Source organism: Balearica regulorum, chromosome 13 (assembly GCF_011004875.1).
Source record: "Balearica regulorum gibbericeps isolate bBalReg1 chromosome 13, bBalReg1.pri, whole genome shotgun sequence".
NCBI lineage: Eukaryota > Metazoa > Chordata > Aves > Gruiformes > Gruidae > Balearica > Balearica regulorum.
The window spans coordinates 21,393,793-21,419,993 of NC_046196.1; the positions used below are offsets into that span (position 1 = coordinate 21,393,793).

Here is a 26,201-nt window from a genome sequence, read left to right on the forward strand (position 1 = left end):
GCCTTTCTCTTCAGCCTTTATTGAGAAAACAGCCCGTGAGGTTCCCTGGTGTATCAAAATAGGCTTTTGAAGCAGGCCTTGAGTAGCATCAGATGGTGACTTGCTGTGTCTGAAGGGTGGTCAGGTGTCTCCTCTAAGTTGTTTTCCAGGCAGCACCACAGCTTAGGGGAATCTTAACTGGAAATTCTCCTTCGGAGAGGTCTGCACATCCTTCCCTGGGATGCCTGATGAAGGGGGTACTGGTGCTCCTCGGCTGATGTTTCCTTTCTGCCGTGGGGTCTTGAATTCTGGCTGTGAAAATTCTTTCTCCTTGAGCCGTGATGAGGGACAAAGAACGGCAGGCTTCTCTGGAGATGCAAAAGGGTCCTTCACAGCGCGTCCAGCCAGGACACCCGTATGGCCTTAAAGTTCTTGTGACACATTTCATGTCGCTTGTATCTCTCAGCTGCTTTGTTTTCATCTGTTCAAGGTTTCAGCGTGGAGCTGGACCGCGTGAAGCACCTGCCCTACTGTGAGACAGAGACGTTCGAAGTGCGCTTTGACCCACAGAGCGCCAACCTGCCATTGGGAGAGGTGGACGTGCTCCTGCCCATCAAGGTACCACGTGTTTCCTCACCTCCCTGTGCCTGCACCGCCTTTCGGGGCAGACAGCAGGTTGGGGACAGCAGCAGATGTCACCTGGGCTCTCAGCTGGATGCTTTGTCCTTCACTAGGTGGTGGAAGGCCCCACGTTTCACGTCCGTCTCCGTGCTGATGTGGCTGTGCCGTCCCTCTGCGTCTCCAGGGACAGACTGGAGTTCTGTGCTCTCCAGTGTGGGCAGTGTCAGGAAGAAACCATCCAGCTCCACAATCAGCTCCAGGTCCCCTGTAAATGGTTCATCACCTTCAATGAGCCCGTTAAGAAGGTAAAACACAGACAACGTGTAACACGTAGTGTCTTGGTTGGGTTTTCTTTGCCTCTCTTGCCTTTTCTGCACCTGTGGCTGCCTCAGCATTTTGGTTACGGCTCGTGGGAGGAAGATTTTGAGGGTGCAGAGCAAGGCTGGTTCACCTGGACCTGTTCACTAGCTGATGCCTCACCTCTCTACCACCTTGACCCATTCCTCCTCCTCCCAGGACAGTGCCTCCCCATCTGCCTGCCCTGCCTCCATGTTTTCCCCTCCAGTTCTAGGCCGTGATGGGCACGTCTGGTTTGGATGTGGGTGCTCTCAGCACCGTGATGGTGTATTGGAGCACTGCAGGAACCGAGAGTCTGTCCTCGCAGACCAAGGAGACCTCACACGGTTGGTTTCTGTGCTCAGGTGGACAAACGTTTGCCAGCAAGCGTGCATCGGAAGCTGCTGCAGGAGTTGAAGACCAAGCCCTGTGTCTTCGAGGCGCTGCCCTCGGCAGGATCCCTGACTCCAGGACAGCGATGCAACGTGCGAGTCAGGTTTTCACCCACGGAAGAGGTGAGATCGGCGGGTGTCACCCCCAGGAGCACGGGCAGGGCGGCGTGGTAATGAGATCCCAGCACAGGGAGCAGGAGATGAGGTCAACCTCCATGTGGAGCTTTCTGCAAGCCCCGTACCCACCGTGCCTCAGTTTCCCCTGCAGCACCCTCTTCTGAGAGGCGCTTTGACATCCCCGAGGGGACCTTGCCCAGATAGCATCAGGGCGCTGCGGCGTGACTCCCTCTCGGTGCACAGGGGGGAAAAATCTGCCGTTCCCCCTTGCAGGGACATGTCTGCAGGTTGCGACACCCTCGTGCAGAGCAGCCGGTGCGCTCGCAGGGGATAACCCTGGAAGGGCTGATCTCGGCTAACCCTGCTGCTGGTCCCAGCAAACGAAACGGCCGCCAGACGCCTTCCCGGGCATGGCAGGACAGTCACCCGTAGCGGTGTGCTGCCTGCGGTCCCTGCGGCTCTGGCCCAGCCGCCTGGCACGTTCCCGGGCAGTTTGGAGTCAGGTTAAATGGTGGGGCGTTCCCAAAGGCAGTTTGAGTGTGGCCAGCATGACTTGGAAACCGGCAGCGTGTGACAGCGTGGACACGAGTGCTTCCATGCCTGGGAACAGTCCCAGGGATGTTTTAATTGCTGGTAGAGATGTAACCATCTTGGCTCAGACACTGAGCAGAGGTGACGACCCTTATTTCTAGCCAGCGAGAGCCGATGTTTGCCTGATGCAGCAGAGCCAGGACTGTGTCTGGGCAGCATAGAATCATAGAACCTTTAAAGTTGGAAAAGACCACTAAGATCATCATGTCCAACCATTGACCCAACACCACCATGTCTACTAAACCATGTCCCAAAGTGCCACGTCTACACGTTTTTTGAACACCTCCAGGGATGGTGACTCCACCACCTCTCTAGGCAGCCTGTTCCAATGCCTCACCACTCTTTTGGTGAAGAAATTCTTCCTAATATCCAATCTAAACCTCCCCTGACACAACTTGAGACCATTTCCTCTCGTTCTTTCGCTAGCTATTCAGGAGAAGAGACCAACCCCCACCTGGCTACAGCCTCCTTTGAGGTAGTTGCAGAGAGCCATCAGGTCTCCCCTCAGCCTCCTCTTCTCCAGGCTAACCAACCCCAGTTCCCTCAGCCGCTCCTCATCAGACTTGTGCTCCAGAGCCTTTCCCAGCTTCGTTGTCCTTCTCTGGACACACTCCAGTACCTCAATGTCCTTCTTGGAGTGAGGGACACAATCACATCCCTGCTCCTGCTGGCCACACTATTTGTGTTACAAGCCAAGATGCTGTTGGCCACTTTGGCCACCTGAGCACGCTGCTGGCTCATGTTCAGCCGGCTGAACATAACCCTGAAGGAGGAGGTGCAGCAGCCCCCAAGCCCACCCATGAGGACCTTTGAGCATTGTGCTCCCTCATGACTAGCTGAAAACAGCTGACAGTCCATTTTGGATCCGTCTGATCCCCAAACATCCAGTTATGCTTCACGCCAGGATTCATCCCGGTTACTCCGAGCCAGCGTGCAGGTGCTGCAGCCCCTGCTATCAGTTGATGCCTGTTTGCCAGTCACCTTAGAGGTACTGGTAACACCCCTGACCTCGGGGCAAGGGTTGAATTTGAGGTCCTGTCACCTGGGACTTCATGGAGGAGTTTTCTGCGCTTCTCTCTTTTCAGAAGTCCTACAGAAGCGAGCTGAAGATTAACATTTGCCAGAGCAACCGGCACCTCCAGCTGCAGGTCTCGGGGCACGGGCTGGAGCCACAGCTGGAATTCAGCCCCCCAGTGCTCGAGCTGGGACCGTTGGTGCCGTACAGTCCTGGGGCGGAGGGGACGGTGGTGGTGAAGAACCCGTGCGAGTTCCCCGTCGAGTTTTACTCGCTGGAGTTTGACCAGCAGTACCTTGCTGAGGAGCAGGTGAGAGGGAAGGTCTGGTCCCCACGTGCATGCTCCTGTAGCTTCACGGTGCTCCGGCGTTCCCAGGCTTGTGCCGGAGAGATGGGAATAGTCCCCAGGACAAAGCCTGGTGGCATTTCAGAGTTAACCAACTCTGCTGGCAGGCTGGGAGAGGCTTGGATGGTCCGTGGTGTTGGGAGGAGGGACTGAAGGAGAAGATAGGTTGGTTGGTTGTGTGATGGAGGTGAAGAAACACATCCTGTATATGGTTTCTCTTCCCCATGCGCACAGATCCTGCGGATGCTGAAGGACTACGATGGCCACAACATCTTACTGCTGCCGCCACGCGCCCCGGGTGAGAAGCTTCCCCCGGAGCTGCTGGAGTACTATCAGGACCAGAAAAGGCTGCAGGATGAGCAGACAAAGTCCAAGCCTGGGGAAGCAGGAGGCCAGGATAACGGTGAGGGTTTGGGCTGTCCTGAGTGGGGACACAGCAGGGAGTCCTGCCCACCTACCCTGAGCTCTCTGTGACCTCCTTCTCCTTGGAAAGCCCATGCTTTTAGCAGCCACCCATTCCTCAGCTTGGTGGAGGAATTCCAGGGTGAACACATGTCCTCTACCAGCCCTGAGTGCAGGCAAAGCGAGCTCCTACCAGGGGAAATCATCAGGGTATCCCCTTGTGTCCCTCAACCACAAAGAGTAGGACTGGATGGGTTCTTCAGCCAGTAGAACCAGGTCTAATATCTCTAGCTATTTTATATTTGCTCCTTCCCAGCAACAAAAGCACAAGCTCAAGATTCCCCTGAGGGCAGAGACAGCCTGGACAGGCTTCTCACTGCCTTGGGAGTTTCCCTCCTTAGGAAATTTTCCATCTTCTGCGCGTGGCCGGGCAAAGCGGCAAATGGCAAAGAGCAGGTTGTTTGGCCGTGTTCACCCTCTTCTTCCCTCCCCGTGTCCCTCCTCAGCAAACTTGGAAGATGCGCAGTCTCTGTCAGATCAAGGAGGAAAGCACTCTGCTGCCATCATTCGCACCGTCTCGTCCCGTAGCTCGGTCATTCCCTCCTTCGTTTTTGATGAAAGCCAGTCCAACAAGGTGGACTCTAAATCTGAATGGGGAGAAGAGGAGGAAGGTGTTGAGGAAAGATGCAGCACAGGTAATAACCCTAAGCTCTTCACCTCTTTTATCTCCATGGTGGCAAAAGGGCCTCAGTAGAGGACTTCAGCATCACCTCCATCGCTTCCCTGGTGCCATCTTTGCTCCTGAATCCGCTCTTGCCGGTGAAGGCTGTGCGGGATCCCGAGAAGAGTCTGGGACAGGGATGAGGGAGAGGCCAGGGAGGTTTCCTCCAGCTTTGCCTAACGAGCACCTTTTGCTCCCCGGAGCTGCCGGGATCGGGATGAGGCTGTTCCCTTTCCAGGGCAGCGCGTTCTCTGTCCTACCTGATGCTGCAAGACAAGATGGGGCAGAGCTGGGAGCTCTTTGCAAATGCTGGTTTGGTGAATTCAGAGCCCAGCCAGATCTCCTGGTGTAATATTCCTAAGGCATATTCCCTGGCAAAGGAACCCGGAGGAGAGGAGCTGTTTTGCATAATGGCTCAGCCCCCAAATGGAGCTTCTGCCTTGGGACTGTAAAACGCCCGGTCCTGCGTGTCCCCCCCTTGCTCAGTAGAACCCAGGACCCATCTCCTCTGAGGACCATGTTGGCCATTCGTGGGAGGAGGCTTGGCCCAGTCCTTTTAGGTACTGCCAGGTGCTCCTTCTTTCCTCTTTCTGCCACCCGTTTACTGTTCTCTGACCAGGCACCTTTCCCAGCATCCTGGGCAGACCCTGATCTGCACGAGGAAGGGCACAGGGAGACCCTGGCTGTCACCTTGGTTTCGGCAGAGGCTCCTCTTCCAGGATCTGAAGGGATGGGGAGGATGATCAGGGTCACAGGTGTGGACTTTTATACCTGACTGACTTGTACACACGGTTCTGCCCAGCAGAGCATCGGCAGAGCACCGCCAGCAGCAAGGAGGCCGCGGGAGAACTGGACGACAGCCCTGTCTGTAGGGCCATCGCCCGCCACCTCGGCATCGATACCTCCGCAGAAGGGCGTGCAGCCCAAAACCGCAGAGGGATCGTCATCATCGTCCACGGGGCACCCCTGACAGGTACGTGAGCCACAGTCCTTGGCTGTGAGGATGGGGAAAGTGGGGGAGAAACGTCTTGGTGGACCATGGCACTTGGTTGACCAGTTGAAGTGAAACAAGGCAGGGCACAGCTCTGCTGGCATGTGGAACGGTCCCAGGTCTTTGCCTAGCTGGTGCAAGTGGTGCGGCTCATCCCGTGTCCGTAGGCTAGGCTTTCATTCCCCCAAACAGCGTGGCTGTATCCCCATTGCCTCGTGGCGCAGCCCCTAGCCCATACTTCACCCCAAACCTTGTCCAGGCGTTGCCTGAGACAGCGCTGAGCACCACAGGCGAGCAAATGGTTTGAGTGGTAGGACAGGGCTCGAGACAATGTCCTGGCCGAGGGTTGGGGTCACCACAAGGGACAAAGCCCTCAGCTGAACATGAGCTGGAGATGACCCACCTGGCTCGAGAGAACAGCGCTTCTAACCAAGCTGCTTCCCTCATGGTTTCCCCAAAAGGGGCACTCGCTTCCCAACTGTCCTTGAGACTTTGAAATCCTGTCTGGGGGCTTTCCAGAGCCCTGAAACCTCTTCACATGCAAGTATCACCAAGCAATCTTCTTCTCTCTCAAGGAAAAACATCGGCAGCAGTTGCCCTGTCCAAATATTACGGCGCTGCCTGCTTGTCCATCGACGCCGTGGTGACAGAAGCCATCTCGGACAGGAGCAGCTCGGCAGGGCTCCATGCCTGGGAGCTGTGCGTGAGGGCTGCCATCGAGCAGAGCCACAAGGAGACAGAGGAGGCCGGTAAGGAGAAACACCGAACCCAGAGCAGCGCTTCAGAAACCCACCGTGACCATCCGCTTCTTGCTCCAGAGAAGAAGTTTGACAGCCCTTGGGTCTCTTGGGGAACACGGGTGCGGCGTGTAGAAATGCAAAACTATTTCATAAAGCATCTCTGGTTATTAAAAAAAAAAGTCTCTATTTTAAGGGCTTAGACAGGGACACTTTTACTGCCCCCGGGCTTCTTGGCACATGTTCCTTTTCCTAGGAGCAGTGAAGGGTTTTTTAATATTTCCTCAAAGCTGAATCCAGCTTGCTCCTCAGGGCCATCAGGCAGAGCCGCTGCCCACTCTAACAAGGAAAAAGCCTTCTGAAGTGGCTCATTAAGCACTAGACGGCTTGACTTTTGAGTGTAGCTTCACAAACATGAGAAGAAGGGAAGAATAACCTCCCAGGGGAGTTTCAGATGAGACACCCGCTGCAGATGAGCTCTTTTCTCCAGAAACTGTCCTAGACGCGCTGTCAGGTCACACAGCTCGTGCGTGGTGTGCTGTTCTCCACGTGAGAACACGTGAGATGGGAGACTTTTAGGGAACTTCATTGGGCAGTTGGTGCCCCGAGCTCCGCAGGGTTGAGCCCAGACCTTGGATCTGTCGGGGGAAGTTTTGCGTCGCTCCGAACCTGGTTGGGAGCTGGAGGGAAGAGGGGCCTGGGTCCCGGTAGAGTTGTCCCGTGCAGAGGATTTAGCTCCAGCAGAGATGGGTGACAGCAACCAGGGCATGGCTGCGTGTTACGGCCTCCATTGAGAATGCAGGATGGGTGCAAGGTATGGAAACGGTGGTCCTGGAGGTCAAATCCTTGGCTTGATCCATAGGGAAAGCTGTCTGTCCCCTCTGCAGGTCAGAACGCAGACGTGTCCCTCAGCCTGCAGTTCGGCGCCGAGGCCAAGCACAGCCCGGACACAAGCCAGTCCAGCTCTGGGGACAAAGTCAGCCTGCAGTCCGTCAGTTCCCGAGGCCGGGCGAGCACCGCAGCGAGCAAGAGGAAGGCGGATGGCCGCGCATCCCAATCCCAGAAACAGCTTCTAACGGATCTGATGGGCTCCCAGGTAAAGCACGACCTGTGCTGGTTAATGCCCGGGACCGTTCTGTTGCCTTTGAGAAGTGACGGGGCCGCTTATGGCAGAGGCTCCGTGTCATCCAGAGCCTGGTGCGGCGGGTCCGTAGTGCGGAGAGCGAGGTGGGAAGGAAACCCTGCGCTCCAGCAGAAAAACCCTCCTGGGTCTGAACAGTTTGTTGGCAAAGTGCAAGTCCTGGCCAACGTGGCTGCGAGATGCCGTGCCGGGGGCTTGCAAGCTTGAGGGTCCGCTGGCCAAGGGACGTACCCTCCGCGGTTGTCCCCTGGAGCTGCTGTTCTCCCGCTAGTGAGAAATTCCAGCTCCAAGCCCAGCAGTCGGAATTGTTCGGGTATTTCCAAAGTGGTTTATTTTTCTTGCGGTGTCCGACGTTGCAGGGCTCGTCCAGTTGTCGTCCCATCTCTCCCCTTCCCTGCGTCCCTGCGCGGCGATGGCTGAGCATCGATAGCAGCACAGCGGGAGAGATGGCCTTCATGAGCTGCGTGCTGCCCGAGGACTTGCTGGTGGCCATCCTCTCCGAAAGGCTGCAGGTACGCGGTGGCGGCGGCGAACCATACGTTCCCGCTACGGAGAGATGGGCAGCGAGGTACAATTCGGAGGGGAGGAGATCCAGATCTGCTGTCGGAGGGGTCCTGGGCCGCACGTGGGGATCCTTGGGTGAAGCTGCAGGCGCCGTAATTTGGCAGAGCACAGGGAAGGGCCGGAGCTCGGCTGAGTTGGGGCGTTTGGAGCAGCACGGGCTGGCGTCCTCGGGCGTTCGGGTGTACCGACGAGCTGGCAGCCCCAGGCGCGCGGCGGCTGACTTCCTCTTCCGCTTTGACTTTGTTCGCAGTTGAGTGACTGCTACCAGGGAGTGGTGTTTGATGGCCTGGAGACCCTCTTTGCACGCAACACGGCGTCTGCTCTCCTCTGCCTGCTCAAAGCTGTCAGAAATCGGCCTTATATCTATTTCGTGAACCTGTTCCAGGATTACGCTGCTTTGAAAGCCAGGGAGACAGCCGCAAAAGAGCAGGAAGGTGAGACCCTTCCTCTCCGTACCTCTCAAACCTTACCCGTCTGTATCGGGGTTACCAGCAGAGCTTATAAGAAATATTTTTATTAATTCTTCCACCTTCTGCCTCAGTATAGCCAGCGCTCAGCTCACGGTTGCTTAAAATACAGTAGAGCCGAGGCTGTAAGACTTAGCTTAGTCTTTAATATTAAAGCTTGGGCCCAAGTGCAAGCTGCTGCGGCTCAGTAACTAACCACCAACCAGTGGTCCACGACGCTGGTGCACGTGAACCAGGCTAGGCACGGGAACTCGCTGAACGCCCAGAGTTCGGAGGATTACCTGAATTTTGGAGCAGGGATGTGGGCTCCCCAGTATCTCCTGGTGGGGTGGTAGGCTGGGTCGGGGCAGAGTTGTGAGTCCTCGCAGCTCACCCGGACCAGCAAGCTCTGCCCGCAGCCACTAATGGTGTCTCCTCTGGTCTGCGCTGAAGGACGGGAGCGGGAAGAAGCTGCCAAGAGGGAGAAAGCACGTCTCTGGGAGATGGATGAGGAAGAGTATGACGCCCTCACTGAGGAGCAGAAAACTCAGTTTAATAACAACATACGACAAGTCCAGCGAGAGAGGAAGAAGAGGTCTGTAAGCCTTCCGTGGGTCGCTCCCCAGGACAGTGTCCCTGAAGGGTTTCCCTGCTCCAGAGACCTTGGTTGAGCTCCGAGGCCAACAGTGTCTGTCAGACCGGTCCTTGCAGTGCTGATCTCCTGGGGTGACACCAGCCATGAAAGCTGGTGTCTCCTGGGCTCACCCTCAGCTGCAGCAGCAGGTGAGCTGGGAGAAGCTCTGATCCAGCAAAGCAGCCCTGTTCACGGGGATGCATAGGATGAGTGTGAAACTGGGAAGGAAACCCGCTTAAAGCGAGCGTGTGTTTGTGCCCGGGCTGAAGTTTTGTTTCCCTGGGAGGAGATCGCTAGGGCTGCTTCAAATGGTGATTTCCAGGATGGACAGCACAAGTTTCTCCTGGTCACTGCTGGGTTCCAGCAGGAAACGTGGTTGTTCAGAGCCTGTTTTGCAGGAGGGGAGTTACTGCAGCCTTTGCTTTCTGATTTACATGATGGTTCTTGGTAAGGAGCAGGCTGTGCCCAGGGAGAAGGAGGGCCGGATAAGCCAAGTGCGTATCGGTGCAGGGATAAGTAGGTGTTAGTGATTTGTGAGCTGGTTTACACTGGGAAATCGAGAGGGCTTCAGGCATCGGCGATGGTGGATCAGTCTCGGGCGGCGTGCTGGAGGTGTCCAGGTGCACCTTACCGGAGAAGTTGCACAATTGAGACCTTCTGACAGCAAGGCTTAGATTTGGCTGGCCTTGGAGGTCCCCTCCCACCTTTCCTCACTTTGGGTGTTCTCAACCTCCCCAGGTTGAGAGAAGTCCATGGAGATGATGTAACGGTTCGATGAATGAAGTGCAGGACCAGGTGGGATTGCAGTGAGCCCAGGTTTCTGGTGGTGACTCTCGGGGATGTTTTCTGTTTGCTTTGCTGAAGGGAGATGGAGCAGCTGGCTCGAGAGCTTGAGGAAAAGCACCGGCGGGAGCTCGAACGCTTGAAGGAGGAAGAAGAGCTGAAGAAGAAATCTAAACGGGGGAAGAGAGAGCTTGGAAAAGACAAAGATAATGCTTTGGGGAAGAAAAGCCAGCCCGGCGTCAGGCAGGTGGGTGGTTGTGTTTATAGAGATGAGTAAAGCCCTGGGGACCTTCCCGCTGAGCTGTACCATTCCCGGGTGCTGCGTGTGGCTGCTGGCTTCTCAGGGACCAGAACCTGGCCGTGAGTAATGCGTGGGGCTGCGCTGGGAAACAACAGCGGGAGGCTGATCATGATGCTGCTTCACGGGGTGTTTTCCCGTGGGTTTGTGGGGAGAGCTGCTCTGCTGTAGGATCATGGCTTCACATACCTCCATACCTTCCCTGCGAAGCCCTAGATAGTTCCAGTCCAGCATTTCTCCCCGCTCCGCATGTGACTCACACCTCCGAGCTGTGACCTGTCTAGGATGCGGTGTCTCTTCCTGCATGTCTGGCAGGAGATACCACCAGGCGTTAGGTGTTGATTAGCAACCAGACTTCCCAAAGAGTCAGCCAGCCACAGGGACGCTCGGTACACCAGCAATGAGCCCAGAGGATTGCACAGGAGTACGGAGGTTCCCTGTTTGGGTTGGGAAGCTGTTCTGTTTCTCAGCTGGTTGGTAGGACTCCTCATCAGTCTGACACTGGAGAGTTTAGTTTCAGTTGAGCTAAACTGGGTACCAGCTGCGTTCCGAATTGGGATTTGTAGAGCACCTAGCACAGGTCTGGGGGTGCTATTGTAAAGGTCATCACTGTCCTACAGCGCTTGAGTCAGTGCTTTGAAATGCTCACTGCTTTTTTTTCCTACTCCTCCTGCCCAGAACACGAACACATCCACCAGCAACACCAATGCATCCACCAGCAACCGGTCAGATGTCACCGAGGGCATAGAGAAGAAGGGAGCTGTAAAGGAGCACCCAGACCCTGTTGCAGGTGACAAGGAAGATAAGAAAAAGCGGAGCAAGGTTCCCCTGACGGATGCTGGACCAGCAGTGGTTGTTGCGACAACACAACTCTCAGACCCAGAACAGGGGGAAACCAAACCCGAGGTGCTGAGTGACAGCGAGAAGAACTTGGCCCGGAGGTTTAAGATCTACGAGGCATCACAGAAGGATGTTGCACATATTTTGTCATCCTGGGACAGGGTTCAGGGTATCCTGCTGTCCCCTCTGAACCAAGAGGAGGTGCAGCACCCAGCAGAAGACAAGCACCAGCATTTATCCGGCCGCAGGAGCCGGAAGGACAGAGAGAGGGAGCGGCTGGAAAAACTGAAGGCTCTTGAGGACTCCAGGTTAGCTCAGCTGGAAGAGGAAGGTGCGGAAGGATCAGCCAGAGGCCAGGATGCTGGGGTGCCCCGCTTGGACATACAAGTGCTGAGCTCAGAAGATGTGACTAGGGAGATCCTGGAGAGCGGCAAGCTGCCAGCGGCAGAGCAGGTAAAGCCTTGCGAGGCTCCGATGCTGAGCCTGTCGCGGTCCGGGCCCTGGTGCGTTGTGTCCCACCAGGTGACAACGGCGCAGAGCCTTGTCCGGGCCACCGATGGTGTTCCACAATGGCTCCACAGCAGCCACGTGGCTGGGGAGATTCTCAGCATCCCTCGGATGAGTGGAAAGAGGGAGTGCTCTCTGTTCAGGCATCCTGTCTGTTCAGAGAGTTTCCCGGTCTGGAAATCATTAAAAATGGTCCCAGGGTAGGGCAGCTCGTGGTCGTCATTTCCTTCAGTAGAGTCACTCAGAGGAGAGGTTTCTGTCTAGGTCCCACCTGTGGGTCCTGGCACTGCTCTGGAGCCTGCCCACCCCACTGGGTGTACAAAAAGCACTGTATTCCGTATAAATAAATAAAACATTGCCAAAATCTCAGTGCCCATAAGGAAGGAGTGTGAGGATGAAGGTGACGGGAGGATAAACAGGTTTTTCTCTTATGCTTTAGATCCTGGATCACCTGGGCCTGGGTCCCTCAGGGCCTCCCATTCCCCCCACCGCTTTTTACTCTGTGATCCGCTACCCGGAGAAGCGGACGGTCCCTGTGGCAGGAGAAGCCCTCAAGCACTTCATCTTTGTTGTGCCAGAAAGTGCCCCTGCGGAAGAAGAGAAGAAGGACGCGGAAAGTCCTATGGATGCCCTCGCCGTGCCCGCAGTGAAGGTGCTGGGGCAGGGGACCAGGCTGGGTGGGGCATGGTGGGATGGAAAAGGATCACTGTGGAAGGGCAGTGAAGACGTGTTGGGGCACTGTGTCTGCAGATATCCCTGTTGTCTGTCCAAAGGAGACAGCTCTGCTGGAGACATAGGGTGGTTCTGTTAAGACAAGAGGAGAAAAAACAAAAAAACCCCACCTCAAGCCCTCAGCTTCCCTTGAGGAGAAGGTGCTGGGCAAGGAGAGGTGTTGTAGGCAAAACAAAGTCCAGTGAGGAAGACCAAGTCCCTGGGCACATGGGAAACCAGTAGATGCTGGTTGCTGATTTATTCTCTCCTGGTTGTTAACAAACCTGTAGCATTTTCTCCAGGGTGGGGACGTCTCGGGGCAGGGCTCACCTCTCTCTCCCCTTTCTCTCTCCCCTTGGTGGGAAGACGTTGGAGGAGCAGGTCACCCCCACCAGGGCCCGGTCAAGGAAGGAGAAAGCTGCAGGCAGCCGGGAGGCTGCGAGGGAGAAGCGGAGCTCTGCCTGGGGCAGGAGGTCCCAGGGGCCAGGCACAGGAACGCCCGCACGTACCCCCGAGGTGGACCAAAGTGGTGTGGACATGGTCCCACCCCTGAGGAGATCCGTCAGGTGAGCTGTGAGGGAGGAGGTGATCCCTCTGCTTCACGGCTGTCTTGCCAAACGAGGTCCATCATCCCCAGCTCCGCAGGGACCCTCCGCCGGTGCCTCCACGGGACGGCGAGTCCACCACCCTCCTCCTTGTCTCTTTTCCTCGTTAGCAATGTCTGAAGCCTCTTCTTTAATTGCCAGGCTGAGCAGCTGCCGGTGGATAGTGCCTGCCCACGGCGAGGTGGAACTGAAGGTCCACTTCAGCTCTGCGGTGCTGGGCCAGTTTGATCAGACGCTGCATTTTGAGGTGCTGGGGACAAACCGTCTGTACCAGCTGCACTGCAGGGGCACCTGCCTGTATCCCACCATCAGCCAGGACCCGCGGTAAGGCTGAGCCTGGGACCCTCCCGCCCTGCCTTCCCCTAAACTCAGAGCCAGGGCTGTCCTGTCCCTGTGACCTTCTGGCCAAGAATCTCTTCCTCGCTTGGAGCTGGGAACCAGTACTGGTACCTCAGCCACCAGTAAGGGTTATTGCTTTCTGACCAGGCTTTCTACTTAAAGCATCTCACAGCTCCTCATTGCCCGTTTTTCTCTCCCCAGGCTGGTGTTTCCTCACCGGAGGAAGAGCAAGGCGGATGATGACATCATCTTCAAGCAGTATGTCATGGACACTGGTGTATTTCACTTCGGACCGCTGCTGTGTGGGAAGTCAAGAGACTGGTACGTGCTCCCTGCCCCGAGCGAGCAGCCTGATGTGCTGCCTGCTTGGAGTGAGATGATGGAATGGGATGGGATGGGATCTCCAGGGCCTTGTGCTTTCATGGACACGCTCGGAGACGTGCTGTCCCAGCGGCACAATTCAGGCAGAGACCTGGGAGATATGCAGGGCTGAACGGCCGCGGACGCGTGAACTTGGGCAGATAACAGGAATGTGAGTCTTGGAGGAGCTGGGCAGAGATGGAGATGATCTTCCTACCCAGCGGGTGCCTTGGTGGCTGGAGCCACGTGCTGCTTCCAGCCTGAAGGTGACTTGGAGCAACTTGTGTCCCACCTCCACATCTCAGCTTGAGAAATGAACTTTATGGTGCTTTTTTTAAAGTGCTTTGGTCTCTTGGGTAGACTGAGCAATTATTCTGCTGGTGGTTTTGTACAGCGTTCGTTAATCTGTAATATCAGTAAGGGTTTGATTTGACCTGCCAGTGTGTGTGGGGTGGGGGGAACCTGCAGAGGTATAAAAACGGGAATTACATTGTCCTGATCCTCACTGCTGGATAAGGTCTGCCGAAAAAAGTTGTCATTGTAGCTGCTGGCATATTTCTATTTTAATATTGCTTTTTTTGCTTGTTTTTAATATTAGAAATGAAGTTCTTCATGGGAGCTCTGGAGAGCTAGTGGTATTTTGACAACCCAAAGAAATTAAATCAAAACAGTTTAAAAACCAAAAGAGGACCTGTAGCCAGGCTGATGAATGGTCTCAGGTTTCTGTTTGCTTTTTTAACCCTAGAACTCCAAATTCTGTTCCGCACCTGAAAGAAGGGACACTTGTTAAATTTAGCACTCCTCTTGGGAATTAATCCTTTCTGTTTCCTTCCCTGAGACTTTGAGCTAGCTCATGAAATACAAGGCAGTCTCACAACTTTTTTCAAAGAGATAAGCTAAACTATTTTTAAAAACCCCTTTTACGAAAGTATTTCTTTATAACCTGCAGGGGAGGAAACCCAACAAAGAAGGGGGAGGAACCCACGTGCCTGACGTACTTTTATTTTTCCAGGTGCCCTTGAATTTATATTATGTGAAACGCTCTCTAAGCGGCCCGCGCATCGTCACGCCTCTGGGATGGAGGCACAGGGGCTGACATCAAAGTAACGCAAGGATGAAACACGTAGCATGCAACGTGATCTTCTTCCTTAGCCTCCCGCTGCCGGGACATGGTGTTTTCCTCGATGGGTGATGAGGTGACGGTCCCGGGGTCTCCTCCGCAACCTTTTCCCCTTTTGTGGACCTAGGTACAAGGCGCTGCACTATTCCAGCAACTGCGAGAAGATAACCATCCTCAACGTCACCCCCTTGGAAGCAGAGGTGCATTTCTTCTTTGAGCGCGATCTCAAAGCAAACACGTTCCTTTTGGACCCTCCGAGCATGAGGCTGAAACCGAAGGAGAAGCAGGTAAGAGAGGAGCGGGGTGTGAGAGATGAGGCACCGGTACGAGCGCCCAGGAGCCGTTCCTCCTGCTCACCCAATGTTCTCCTGTATTTCTTTTTGCTGGGACGTGACTAGGAGCTGACCATCTGGGCGTACCCCACTTCAGCCGGCCTCGTGGAAGACAACCTCGTCTGCTGCGTTCGGGAGAACCCGGAGCCGGTGGTTTTCCGCCTGTGCTGCCAGGGGGTGCAGGTGGAGCTGGGGGTCAGCCCCAAGCAGGTGCATTTCGACAAGGTGCTGCTGCACAGGTCCGTCATCCTGCCGGGGACCAGAGCTGTCAGCGAGCTCCCCTTCCGCTTCTCCTGCCGCTCGCGTGGGAGGCTGGGCTAGCACCGCTCTTTCTCCCAGCGGTTCCCGGTCTCTTGTTCACCGTTCCTCGCTGGAATCGATGTCCTATAACATCCATGAGTGCCGTAGCCCCCCAGCAATGCCATGCGATGGGCATCTCCATCTTTAAGGTCCCTTCCAACCCAAACCGTTCTATGATTTCGATCTTGCCTGCTGGGCTGGAGAGCAGTCCAGCTGCTCCTCCTTATCGCCCTTCCGTTGGATACACTTGCAGCCCCCAGCTCTCCCCCAGAACCTCTCAGGCTTCTGACACAGAGAAAACACTGAATGTGCAGTTTCATACACGTGGATAGGGCTGCTCCAAAAAACATTGAATGTGCAGTTTCATACACATGGATAGGGCTGCTCCAAGTCGCATTCGATCCCAAAGTTAGCGTGACCGCCGAGCAGCCGGTGCTGAGTGTCTTCCTCTCTCTGCAGAAGGCACAGCAAGACCGTGGTCCTGCGGAACAGCACCCCGCTGCCCGTGGCCTGGCGGCTCACCGGGCTGGAAAACCTCGGCGAGGACTTCTCCGTGTCGCAAGGCGAGGGCACCGTTGGTCCCCGTGCGGAGTTTGGCCTGCATCTGTATTTCAAGGCCACGAAGGCTGTCAGCGTTAAGAAGATGATCCGGCTGGAGGTGAGGGGGCAGAGGAGGGCAGGGTGATCAGCCCTCAGGGATGGAGAATGCTTGAAGGGGACCCTGCAGAGAGGGCAAAAGGATGAGCCATCATGAGATTCCTTCCTGCCAGGGAGCCATGCAGCAAGGGACTCTCACCGAAGAGTTTTGGAAACCAAGTGACTGCTAGGGTGCTGTTGTGGCTGAGCTTCGTCGGGCGAGTGTATTGTGGAGTCAGGAAGAGATGTGCCTGACGCACAAGGGTGCTACGACCCCAACTCGTGCTGCCTCAGACGGGGTTCCCCAGAACACACGGTGCATCCCTGAGCACCCGCGTCACCCCAGATAACCAGCCGCTGCCTCTGCGGGGCTTACGCCCGGTTAGGAGGCTGCGTCCTGAGCCCAGGGGTGGGTGCCAGCCCACCTCACTGCTGGGCGTGGTTGGCTGCTGATGCTTGGTTGTCCAGAGTGCTCCCCGCACCCATCCTGGAGTCCGTCCGGGGCTCTTCACGTAGAGCGACAAACTCTCACCCTGGGATTTTGTTCTCCGTGGTTTAGGGGCTGTGTTTGGGCGAGGATGCTGGGTGATTTAGGAGAGAGGGTTGGTTGTCAGTGCCACCTGCTCTGGGACACCTCACACCTCTTGTGGTTGTTTTTACGTCGCTGTGCCTCCCCAGGTGCTTTAGCAGCAGCGTTGCCTGCTGTAGGAGTGCAGGTTTGGGCTGATAGGACTTCTTACTGCGGCAGAATCCCGCTGGGTCAGCCCAGGAGATGAACGGGTTAGGAAGGCTTGGGAGTCTGCAAATACTTGTCCAGCGGGGGAAGCCGTGGTGGAAGCAGCTGGCAGAGACAAGGACTCGTATGTTGTTCACCAAAAGAATTCGGGAGAATGTTGTAAGCAGTGTTTGTTTCTCACCGTTTCAGGTTTCAGATGCAGAAAACATCCTGGGGATTGTTCAGATTGAAAATATCCAAATCTTTGCGGAGGCCTACGATGTTGCTCTGAGCATCAACATTCCTAAAGGTCGGTGGGTGCCGCCAGCACCGAGTGGTCCGGGTGCATTGCCTTGCCTTGGCAGATGGGCAACCAAAGCACGTGGGGTGGAACTGGGATGGGATGGCACGGATAATTAAAGCACGTATCCTGCAAGCTGCGTGGAGTGAAGCGCTGTCAGGGCACAGACAGCCTCGAGTCTCTCCCCTCCGAACTTTGAAGTGTGTAACCTCATGGGCAGACTGGTTTGGGGGCTTTGAAACAACAGGGATGTGAAGGAGCAGCTGGCAACTCCTCGAGGCTCAGCACGGTACGCAGGGCTGTTGGATCCGTGCTTGGAAGCAAGGAGGTGGAAGCTGAGCTCCTTAGCTGCTAAACCCTGCCGATATTCTCCAAGTAAGGGAGAGCAAAGTAGCTCGAGAGAACTTCTGGGAAGGGTTTTGTGCCGCCTGAGAACTCCAAGTCTGTATCTTGCCACTCGGTGTAGTCTGCAGCAGCTCACAAATATTCCCCATTTCTTACCTCGCTCTGCGGGTTTTCGGCAGGTACAGAAGGCAACGTGGATTTTGGAATCCTTAAAGTCCTGGATGACGCGAAGCAAGTGCTGACTCTGAAGAACAAAGGGAAGTACGAGATTGCGTACAGGTGGGTCCGGCTGCCTGCTCTGTGAATGCCCGGTGCCACCATCTGCCCGTGGCTAGAACCTCTTCCCACGCTGGCTACCTCGCACTGCGGGTGAATACAACAGCTGGACTCTTCAATCTCAAATATTTTCATAGAGAATCCAGCCACACACCAGCAGTTCTTCACAGCTCAGCAGGAACCAGGAGAGGCCCTGATATTTAAGCCACTCGCTGCTGAGATTCATTCCCTTCCTTTGAGGGTTAGCCTGTTTCTCTTTAGGAGGCTCTGTAAAGGAGGGAGCGAAAAAATTTGGCGTCAAGGTTAGCTTGTAACGCTCTGTGCCAGGATCTGGGATTCCCCAAGCAGAGCTGGACGCTGTCCCTTTTTTTTTTTTTTTTTTTTCTTTATGGTCCTATGCAATGGTTTTTTTATGGTCCTATGGTCCTGGCTGTGCTGGTGGCACCAGTACGTTTAACTGCAGAGCTCTTCGTTCCTTCCCTTTCACCCCAGTTTCAAGCTGGAAACCGCCGATACCAACGTACCCGACTTGGCGTCCCACTTCACTGTCCAGCCGCAGAAGGGCGTGCTGAGCGTCTCCGAGCGCCCTGTGCAGGTCCAGCTGCTCTTCCACCCCACGATGGAAATTAATATTGAGGACAAACCCATCCTGCTCTGCCAGGTGAGCTGCCTGGGCCAGGCGGTGTTAGCACACCGTGTCTTGGGAGCGTACGCAGGACACGTGTCTTCTGGAAGGAAGGCTTTAGCTCGTATGTATAAAATAGAGTCCTTCAGAAACGATTTGTGATGCTTCCTAAGCAGAGCCGAACGTCCGGCTCGGGAGGAGGCGTTTAAACAGGGAGGGTGAGCTGATGGGGACTTGGGGTGGGATCTGGGGGCGGAGATGGAGGCTGTACTTACCCGCGGTTGCAGGTGATTGACCCCAGCATCTCTGGAGGCGAGACCATCGCCATCATCCCGGTGAGGGTGTCGGCGAAAGCTGTGTTCAGCAAGTACAGCATTTACCCTGCCTCGCTCATCAGCTTCGGTGCCATGATGCACGGCACCAGGAAAACCTGCACCTTCAAGCTGGAGAACAAGGGCATCCTCGACTTTAAATTCGTCATCTACAGAGCGGACCAGGATGTCTTGCGAAGGAAAAGGTGAGAGACCACCTGCAGCACCCTTCCTGCCTGAGGAGGCACCGCAGCGTGGCTGCTGTGCGACGCGCAGCCAGGACACCGGGGTTCTTGTCCATCTGCGTCACGGGCTTGGGAACGGAGAGCAGAAAAATGCCTCGGTATCCCCGCGTGTAGGACGAAGCTGGTGATGTGGCTGATCTACCCACAAGCTACAGCGATAGGTGGTGCAGGCAGCCTTCGGGGGCGGGTGGACGTTCTTCCATGATGGGTGTTTTCTGCCTTCTCCTCTCAGTGTACACCAGACGAAATCTGCCCAGTCCCAAGAGGGTGAAAACTTAAGGAAAACGACTCCCTCGGTCAAGCAAAGCAAGCCCTCGCTGCAAAAGGACACAAACCCCTTCCTGCAGGTGGGTGGCCTCTGCTCCCCAACATGTGCCACTGCAGCTGGAGCCTGGGCTGGGGTCTCCTCGCCACGGGATGGGGCACGGTCTGTGTGTGCCAGCGGCAGCTGGAGGTTCCGTCATCTCCCAGCCACGAGCGGAGGCAGGAGCTGCTCAGTCCCGCTGGAGGTCCCGTGCTCTGGCTCAGAGCTGGAGTTGTGGGGTCAAGAGAGAGGGGAGCAGGTCCCGTGTTTGGGAGCTGCTAGCCAAAGTAGGTCTATGAATACCCCAGATGCAGAACGTCCCTGTTTGAACTCCCGGTCTGTTGACGTGAGATGACCTTGCTTGCTGCTTCTGAGGTGGAAGGATCTCAGCTGCCACCTTCACCCTTTACACCCAAACTCCTTTCTCTGTGCCACTCGGGACAAGCCTACGCCTCCTCCCAGCTTGCTCGTGCCATCCTGGGGTGCCTCCGGGCCGTGGAGTTGTCCCTTGCTGCCCCGGGACTGGGGGTTTGGGCTCGGCTGGAGGCCAGGGAGTGGCATACTCCTTGCTGGGCATGCTGAAGGTAAAGCTGTTAGACATCAGCCTCTCCTGGGACTCTTTCAGCAGGCTCGCGTCACTCTGGGCATGTTCACGGTGTACCCTGGCTTTGGCTCCATCCCTCCTGGGGGCCAGCAGATGATCGTGGTGGATTGCTGTGCAGAGCCGCTGGGGACTTGCAAGGAGTGCCTGTCCATCGATATCAGCGACAGAGACCCCAGGGACAACCCCCTCGGCATCCCCTATACCCTGTTTGCCGAGTCCTGCCTCCCAGGTACGCCCCATCCACAGGTTCCGTGGCCATCAGCACCCATACTTACTCCTGGGGTAGAGAAGACACCCTGACCCTAAAGTCCCACCCTAAAATCCTCAGAGGTCTTTTCAAGTCCACCAGTGAGGAGAGGCTGGGAGGGACGCAGGGAAGGAGAAAAGGAAAGCGATGCCCTTTAAGACTGAGGGTGACTGAGCTCCGTCCTCACAGCCAACTCCTCCACCCAAGGTTGGGTTTTGCAGTGACCTGGGCAGAAGGGGCTTATTGAGCCTTCTGAGAGGCCAACGGGGTCCAGAGGAATTCAGCGGGAAGGCTTCTCCATCCTCAGCCCTCCCTCTGGTCTGCTCGCAGCATTTGTGGTCGACGACATAGAGTCCATCTTTGAGGAGCATCGTATCTGCAGCAACATCAACCTCTGGCAGATCCTACAGACAGTGGAAGACAAGGGCGTGTTCATCACAGATGAGAATAAATTTATCTTCACCAATGTTCTGGTTGGGCACCGGGCCACGGCTCGCTTCAAGATCCGCAATGTGGATAAAGTCCCCTGTGATGTGGTCCTCTCCATCAAACCCATCCCCAGTAAGGTAAGAACAAGAGGTCTTGGTGACTGTTGCTCTTCAAAGGCTGTGTGGTCGCCTCCAGGTTCATTGCTGCTCCTTGCCCAGGCTAGTCCAGCTCAGTGCAGGTGAAACTACAGGGGAGAGCAGCAATGCCCGGGTGACAGTTGGGTTGAATTCAGCCTGTCTCAAGCAAGGTTTTGGGTCACCCCTCTGGGTCTTTGGTGGGAGACTTGAACCCTTCTGAATATCTCTTGGGAGCACACTCAGCAGGGGCTCTTCTTCTGGACTGATGCGCCAGGGCTCAAAGCAGACCGTTTCCTCAGGCTCCCTGGTCTTTCCCTTCTCTTGAAAGGCCAATTCTAGATTATTTGCAAGGTTTTCCATGCACCCCCCATCTCCCATGTATGCTGGGGTGGTTGCTCAGAACAAGCTTTTGCGCTCCTGGGCTTTATGGCAGCTCCCTGTGCAAGGTCAGCACCGCTTTGGGGTCACCCCCTGAGGTGGAAGGAGCCTGTCCAGGGAAGCAGGAAGGAAGACAGGCTCTCTGGGACTGTTTCCCTTCATGTCTGTATGAAATAAGACTACACCACGTTGAAGGATGTTTCCTCCTAACACCGCTCTGTGGGTTCCTCCAAGCCTAACAGCTACGTTAGCGACATTTTCGAGGTGGATCCCGTTCGGATGTGCGTGCCCAGCCGTTCCCACGCCTTTGCTACGGTGACCTTCACTCCGCAAACGATGCAGAACTACGAGTGCACTTTTGAGGCTTCCCTTGATGGCCAGGCAAGGTAACTCACCCTGGGAAATCTTGGGGGTGACCCTTCTGCTGGCTGCCTCTCCTCTGTGGGAGCACATAGACCTAACTCCGTTAACCCTAGCTCTTTTAGTAGCCTTAGGCTGGGCTTAGCATTAGGTAATATAGGAAGCAGTAACTACTAGAGAGAGCGGAGAAGTCAGAGTCGTAGTTTCCCCTGTACGAGTAACTCTGCGGGCGGTGTAGCCAACTGGAAGTTATTTAATGGCAGAAACGGGGATGTGCTCAGCTGGGGCTTTCCAAGGACAAAGGATTAGGTGAAGCGGTGTCTGTGCCAGCAAGTCAGCATGCGTTATTTCCTCCTTGTTTATGTTAAAATGCGATGATCCGTCGTGATTACCTGGGGGCACGTTAAGACATTTTATGTTAAGGAGCGATTGGACACCCTATAAAAAAGGAGCCCAGTTCTTCTGTCCTGGGACCTGTGTTTGTACCGGGGCTCTGACCTGCTCTTCCCCAACCCTTTGGTCGCTGAACTGGGACACGATAAGTCAGCTTTGTGCCCTAATGAGCAATTCCTGGTTTAGTGTCCTTGGCGATTATCTTTGCTGACGGTATTATTTACTTACCTCTCCCTTCTTGCTTTTATACTATTTTCACGCTGTGCTTTTTGCGTACGCCTCACATCACCGCAGCCGGTGAATTTGCCACGTCTCATCTGTTGCCTCATTGTTTACCTGCCATGCTGCACGATTCGATTAAGCGAGATGATATTTTTTTTTTAAACTGTTATTCTGGAAGTCTCCGGCTTCTTCAGAGCTGATTCCTCTTGTGAATGGCCCTGATGGGACCGGGAGGAGAGCAGGGAGCCGCGTCATGGGGTGCAGGAGGAAAAAGCAGCGGGTGACACTCGCCTCGTTGCTTACCGAGAGGGAAATGGGTTAGTACCGACCATAATGATTTCTCCTCTGCCTCTCCTGCAGCCCTGCAGCGGTTAAAGCGCAAAGCCTGACCTTCGATATCAGTGGAGACGGGAATCTGCCTCGGGTGACGGTCCTGCGCCCAGTCCTTCACAATAGGAGAGGGAACCCTCTGCTCCTCTTCAAGAAGCTGTTGCTGGGCGATTCAGAAAAACTCCCTCTGGTCCTTCGTAACGATGGGACCGTAGCTGCGCAGGTGAGGAGCTGCTCGGGGAACGCTCTGCTCTGGGAACAAGCGCTTGTGCCACGGAGGGAAGGTCCCGGCAAAGGGGGTAGAGATGCACACTGCAACGGAGCACCGAGTGAAACCCTTTCCTTGTGCTCAGAGCCGCTCCCTCGCAGGAGGATAACCCCCTCCGACTTTCTGGAAGATGCTTTGGCTCGTTTCTCCGCCCGATCCCTCTAGGGCAGTTCCGTCAGCCCTTCAGCTTTGGCTCCGTCTCCTTTGCAACCAGTGCTGCTAGTCTGGACCCACCCTCGGGTGTTTAGGCTGGTTACTCTCTTTCCACTCTCTGCCTTGGTGAACTGCATGGGAACAGCTCTCCGAAATTCTTTTTAAGCAAATGACTGCCTTGTGCTTTCCAGGAAGGGTGTTCCTCCTGGAAATGTGATTTTCTGACCACTCTATCCTTTCCAGTTACAGCCCAAGAAAGCTGGTGTGGTATTTCCCCCGCCACCCCCCCCCCCCCCCGTCTCTCTTCTCCTGTTTTGCTTCTCCCGTGGGAATGTGTGACGTCCTAGTTACGTTAGATTGTATTTGATCACATTTTACTACATTTTAATTAAAAACTCAGTTGTAATTTAATTACATCCCACCCATTACTTTTAGTAGTTTCAGTCCTGTTTGGCTATAACGTCACGATATCCCAATGCCTCCGAACATTTTTATTTCCTGTCTGATTTTACTTAAACTTGGTTCTGAGCTGCGTCTGAAGGGGGGGAAGCGTGCTGGGTTCCCTGTGCTGGACGGTGTCGATCTGCGGTGCCATCCCGTACCCACACCAGCGTGGTCATGCTCTGTGTTCCCTTCTCTCAGTTCATGATAGACCTGTTGGATGAAGGGGGAGTTTTCTTCTTGAAAGCCAGGCCCACCACACGCTGCATCTACCAAGCTGTGAGCACGAAGGAGGACTCTCCTGGAGAAGGTAAATTCATTAACCGTGAAGCGCGGTCATCCACATGGAGAAAATGTGTGTCCTGCTCTTGGCTTGGCCAAACAGTAGGCAGATGTGCGGTACAGTTTCTTCCCCGGAGCCCTCTGTACCCCTTGTTTTGCACGTAGAGTCTTTGCAGGGTTTCGTCCCAGCACCTTGTAGGAAGCTGTTCTGTTCTTCTGGACGCGGTGGGTTGAATTGTGGGGCACTCTCACCACTTGAACGGACCATCTGAGGTCTTTGCTGCACCTGGGGAGTTACCAGCCTGAAGGGAGACAGCCCTTGAGCCCACAGCCAGCCAACAAAAGCCAAAACCGCTCCTTAACTCAGCTTTACGTATGGCAGGAGCTGGCTGGGTGCGGTTTGAGCGAGAGTTGAGCGTTGACCTGAGGTTAAGATACTTAAGCAGTGATACACTTGGTGGTGTCATAGTCTTGTGGACATAGGAAGAGGGTCTGGAACCATTGGTGGGAGAACCTGTGCTTAGAGGCAGCTGGGTTTCAACCTCTTGTTCCGCTTAGACCCCGTGGGAGGATTTCCTCTGTCCAGCTAGCTGTGTCACTTGTCTCTGACTTCCATTGCTGTGCAGAGAGGAAGCCCCACACCGCTTCCCTGGTCCTGCATCACGGGGAAGTAGCAGAGTTTGACGTGATTTTCAAACCCAACCTGGCCCAACGTGCGGAAGGGAAGATCCACCTGTCAGTGGTGGACAACCCCTATGAAGAGACCAACGTTCAGCTGGTGGGTGAAGGCTACGAGGATGACTTCACACTAGATAACATCCACGGACTAGTGGCGGACGGCAAGGAGGAGGACACTGAGGGTGATCTGGAGGAAGACGTAATTGAGGGTAAGAGAGGAGAGGCTGCCAAGGTGGAGCAAGGATCAGGAACATACGCGTTTCTGCTCAGCCCGTGCCAGTGCAGGTGTGGTCCAGACTCAGCAGACCGATCCCGTTGCCTGTCGTAGCCTGCAGAGCAGCCACGCTTGAGAGCGCAAGGGAAGATCCTCTGCCAAGGGAGAAGCTTGCAGGCTAGCGAGGAGGGGTCAGAGATACCAGCGTTCAGCTGGGTGTCTCAGAGGGGTTCTGCCAGCCCACGGTATGCTACGGGGATGCAGACCACGGACGATGATTTGTGTCCTCGATATAATCAGGCTTGTGCTGTCGCCCACCAGACCTGGTGGTCCGTGAGCATGCCCTGCGCATCATGTCCCTCCGCACGCGCAGCCACGCGTTCAGGGACGTGTTGGGGTGTATCTCTGAAAGTGGTCGGATGGGGAACTGCATCTCCCAGAGGGAGGAAGGCTTGGAGCGAGGAAAGGAGTTGGACATGCGTGTGTCTGTCTGCGGGGGGGCGGACGGAGCTCACCGTGCGCTGACATCCCTTGCTCTCATTCTTAACAGCTGCCAGAGTGGATCACATCCAGTTCGGGGACTGTCACATCGGGACCCCCTACCCCGTGACCTTCACGATCACCAACCGCAGCAGGGTGGAGGCGATGCGGTTTGAGTGGCTGGCAGGCACCCCCTTTCGCTTCTCTCCCGAGGTGAGCTTGGGCGGCTCTGCCTTTCCCCTGCCCGGCGGGCTCCTGGAGCTCACGCGTACCGGCCAGAGCCCGTTTCAGCGCCACGCGGGAGATGCGATCCTTGGCTTTGCTGGGGCAGGGCTGTCAGCCCTGCAGAAAAGGCTCCATGTTATGGGCAGTGGTGTTTTTTTGTACTTCTCTCCATCAAACCTGGGATAAACACGCAATAAGATGCAGATTCCAGGCACGGCTGCTCACTGCATCAATCCCTTTGCCATCCGTCCTGCCCTTGCCGGTGATTCCAGTTTGGTCTTGGCTCTCTGGTTCTCCCTAGGTGGGACACCTCCATGCTGGCTGTGCTAAGGACATCACGGTGACCTTGAAATCGGATGTCGTGGCCGCCTTCAAAATGCACCCTGTGAAGTGTAAGGTGGCGAGGATCGCCTTCCAGCTCCCGCCGGAGCAGGTTACCGACTGGGACGACCGCCTGCACACCGTCAAGTGGGTGGATGCCACGAGGGACCCGGCAGCCACGTGGCCTGTCAAGAAGAAGGTAAGAAGCGCAAGAGCAAAAGCTAACCCAGCTTCCACAAAAAAGAACTGCCGATGGCAGCAGACCACCATCTCTGCTGGCAAAGCGGCTCCTCCTTCCTCCTGACGTTTAATCCGTCCATGAGGTTAACCAGCAGCGCGTTTCAGGGGAGAGGTGGATGCTGACGCGTTGCAGCCTGCTTTGAACAGGAGGTCCTGTCTCACCATAACATATTTTATGGCGTTAAAATCTTTTCATCTCGTTCAGTGCCTTTTCACCAACAAGGAGTGAAATCCAGTGCACTCTCTCTTGTTTGGAAGCGGGGAGCAATACTAGTGCTCTTCCGTGTGTGCTGGCTGGCCCACCAGCGTGTTGTGGGTGAGCTCTGAGCTCTGTCTGCACCGATACCAGAGATTTCGGTTGCGGTCTCTCTGTCCTGGGGCATATCTCATTACAGAGCAGCCCAGGCACCGTATGGCAGTCACGCAGGAGTCCGGAGAAGTACCATCTCCAGAAACTCTTGCTTTTATTATCATTATTGCTAAACACGCTTCTCTTGGGTGATGGTTCTTCTCTTATTTCTGAACCACTGTAAGACCTGTAAGCCAAAATTTGTCCCCATCGGAGCGTCAGCACTCAGAGACTTCCCTAGTGAGTTCCCATCCCAAAATGCCTGTCCCCAGCCCCCACCAGCGTGGCTGTTGCCTTTACACAAGACATCTGGAAAGGAAAAGGTTCATTCATGGGGGTTCTCCATCCACAGAGCTCCATCCGGGGAACTAACTCCTAGTTTAGAGGTCTGCTGGATTTATTAGAGGGCCAGGAAAAAGGTCAGACACAGGGATTGATACCCGGTCCTTGTCCCCATGGGTCTA

At 55.4% G+C, this 26,201-nt stretch overlaps 1 protein-coding gene across 1 annotated transcript in view; it reads left to right on the forward strand.

Moving 5' to 3' along the window:
- HYDIN (HYDIN axonemal central pair apparatus protein) overlaps positions 1-26,201 on the forward strand; it is a 161,651-nt gene that overhangs the window by 119,918 nt on the left and 15,532 nt on the right. Inside the window, exons 37-70 of the mRNA XM_075765790.1 lie at positions 470-597; positions 714-905; positions 1,302-1,451; positions 3,122-3,361; positions 3,632-3,800; positions 4,306-4,494; positions 5,323-5,493; positions 6,087-6,260; positions 7,136-7,344; positions 7,749-7,901; positions 8,204-8,387; positions 8,853-8,994; positions 9,898-10,063; positions 10,793-11,407; positions 11,901-12,113; positions 12,539-12,738; positions 12,919-13,101; positions 13,318-13,437; positions 14,724-14,883; positions 14,995-15,167; positions 15,688-15,886; positions 16,790-16,889; positions 17,405-17,504; positions 17,994-18,162; positions 18,414-18,643; positions 18,915-19,029; positions 19,615-19,819; positions 20,168-20,403; positions 21,016-21,167; positions 22,117-22,309; positions 23,150-23,258; positions 23,857-24,117; positions 24,673-24,815; positions 25,129-25,347. Of these exons, the coding sequence (XP_075621905.1) occupies positions 470-597; positions 714-905; positions 1,302-1,451; positions 3,122-3,361; positions 3,632-3,800; positions 4,306-4,494; positions 5,323-5,493; positions 6,087-6,260; positions 7,136-7,344; positions 7,749-7,901; positions 8,204-8,387; positions 8,853-8,994; positions 9,898-10,063; positions 10,793-11,407; positions 11,901-12,113; positions 12,539-12,738; positions 12,919-13,101; positions 13,318-13,437; positions 14,724-14,883; positions 14,995-15,167; positions 15,688-15,886; positions 16,790-16,889; positions 17,405-17,504; positions 17,994-18,162; positions 18,414-18,643; positions 18,915-19,029; positions 19,615-19,819; positions 20,168-20,403; positions 21,016-21,167; positions 22,117-22,309; positions 23,150-23,258; positions 23,857-24,117; positions 24,673-24,815; positions 25,129-25,347 (6,362 nt within the window). The remainder of the gene's footprint in view (positions 1-469; positions 598-713; positions 906-1,301; positions 1,452-3,121; positions 3,362-3,631; positions 3,801-4,305; positions 4,495-5,322; positions 5,494-6,086; positions 6,261-7,135; positions 7,345-7,748; positions 7,902-8,203; positions 8,388-8,852; positions 8,995-9,897; positions 10,064-10,792; positions 11,408-11,900; positions 12,114-12,538; positions 12,739-12,918; positions 13,102-13,317; positions 13,438-14,723; positions 14,884-14,994; positions 15,168-15,687; positions 15,887-16,789; positions 16,890-17,404; positions 17,505-17,993; positions 18,163-18,413; positions 18,644-18,914; positions 19,030-19,614; positions 19,820-20,167; positions 20,404-21,015; positions 21,168-22,116; positions 22,310-23,149; positions 23,259-23,856; positions 24,118-24,672; positions 24,816-25,128; positions 25,348-26,201) is intronic.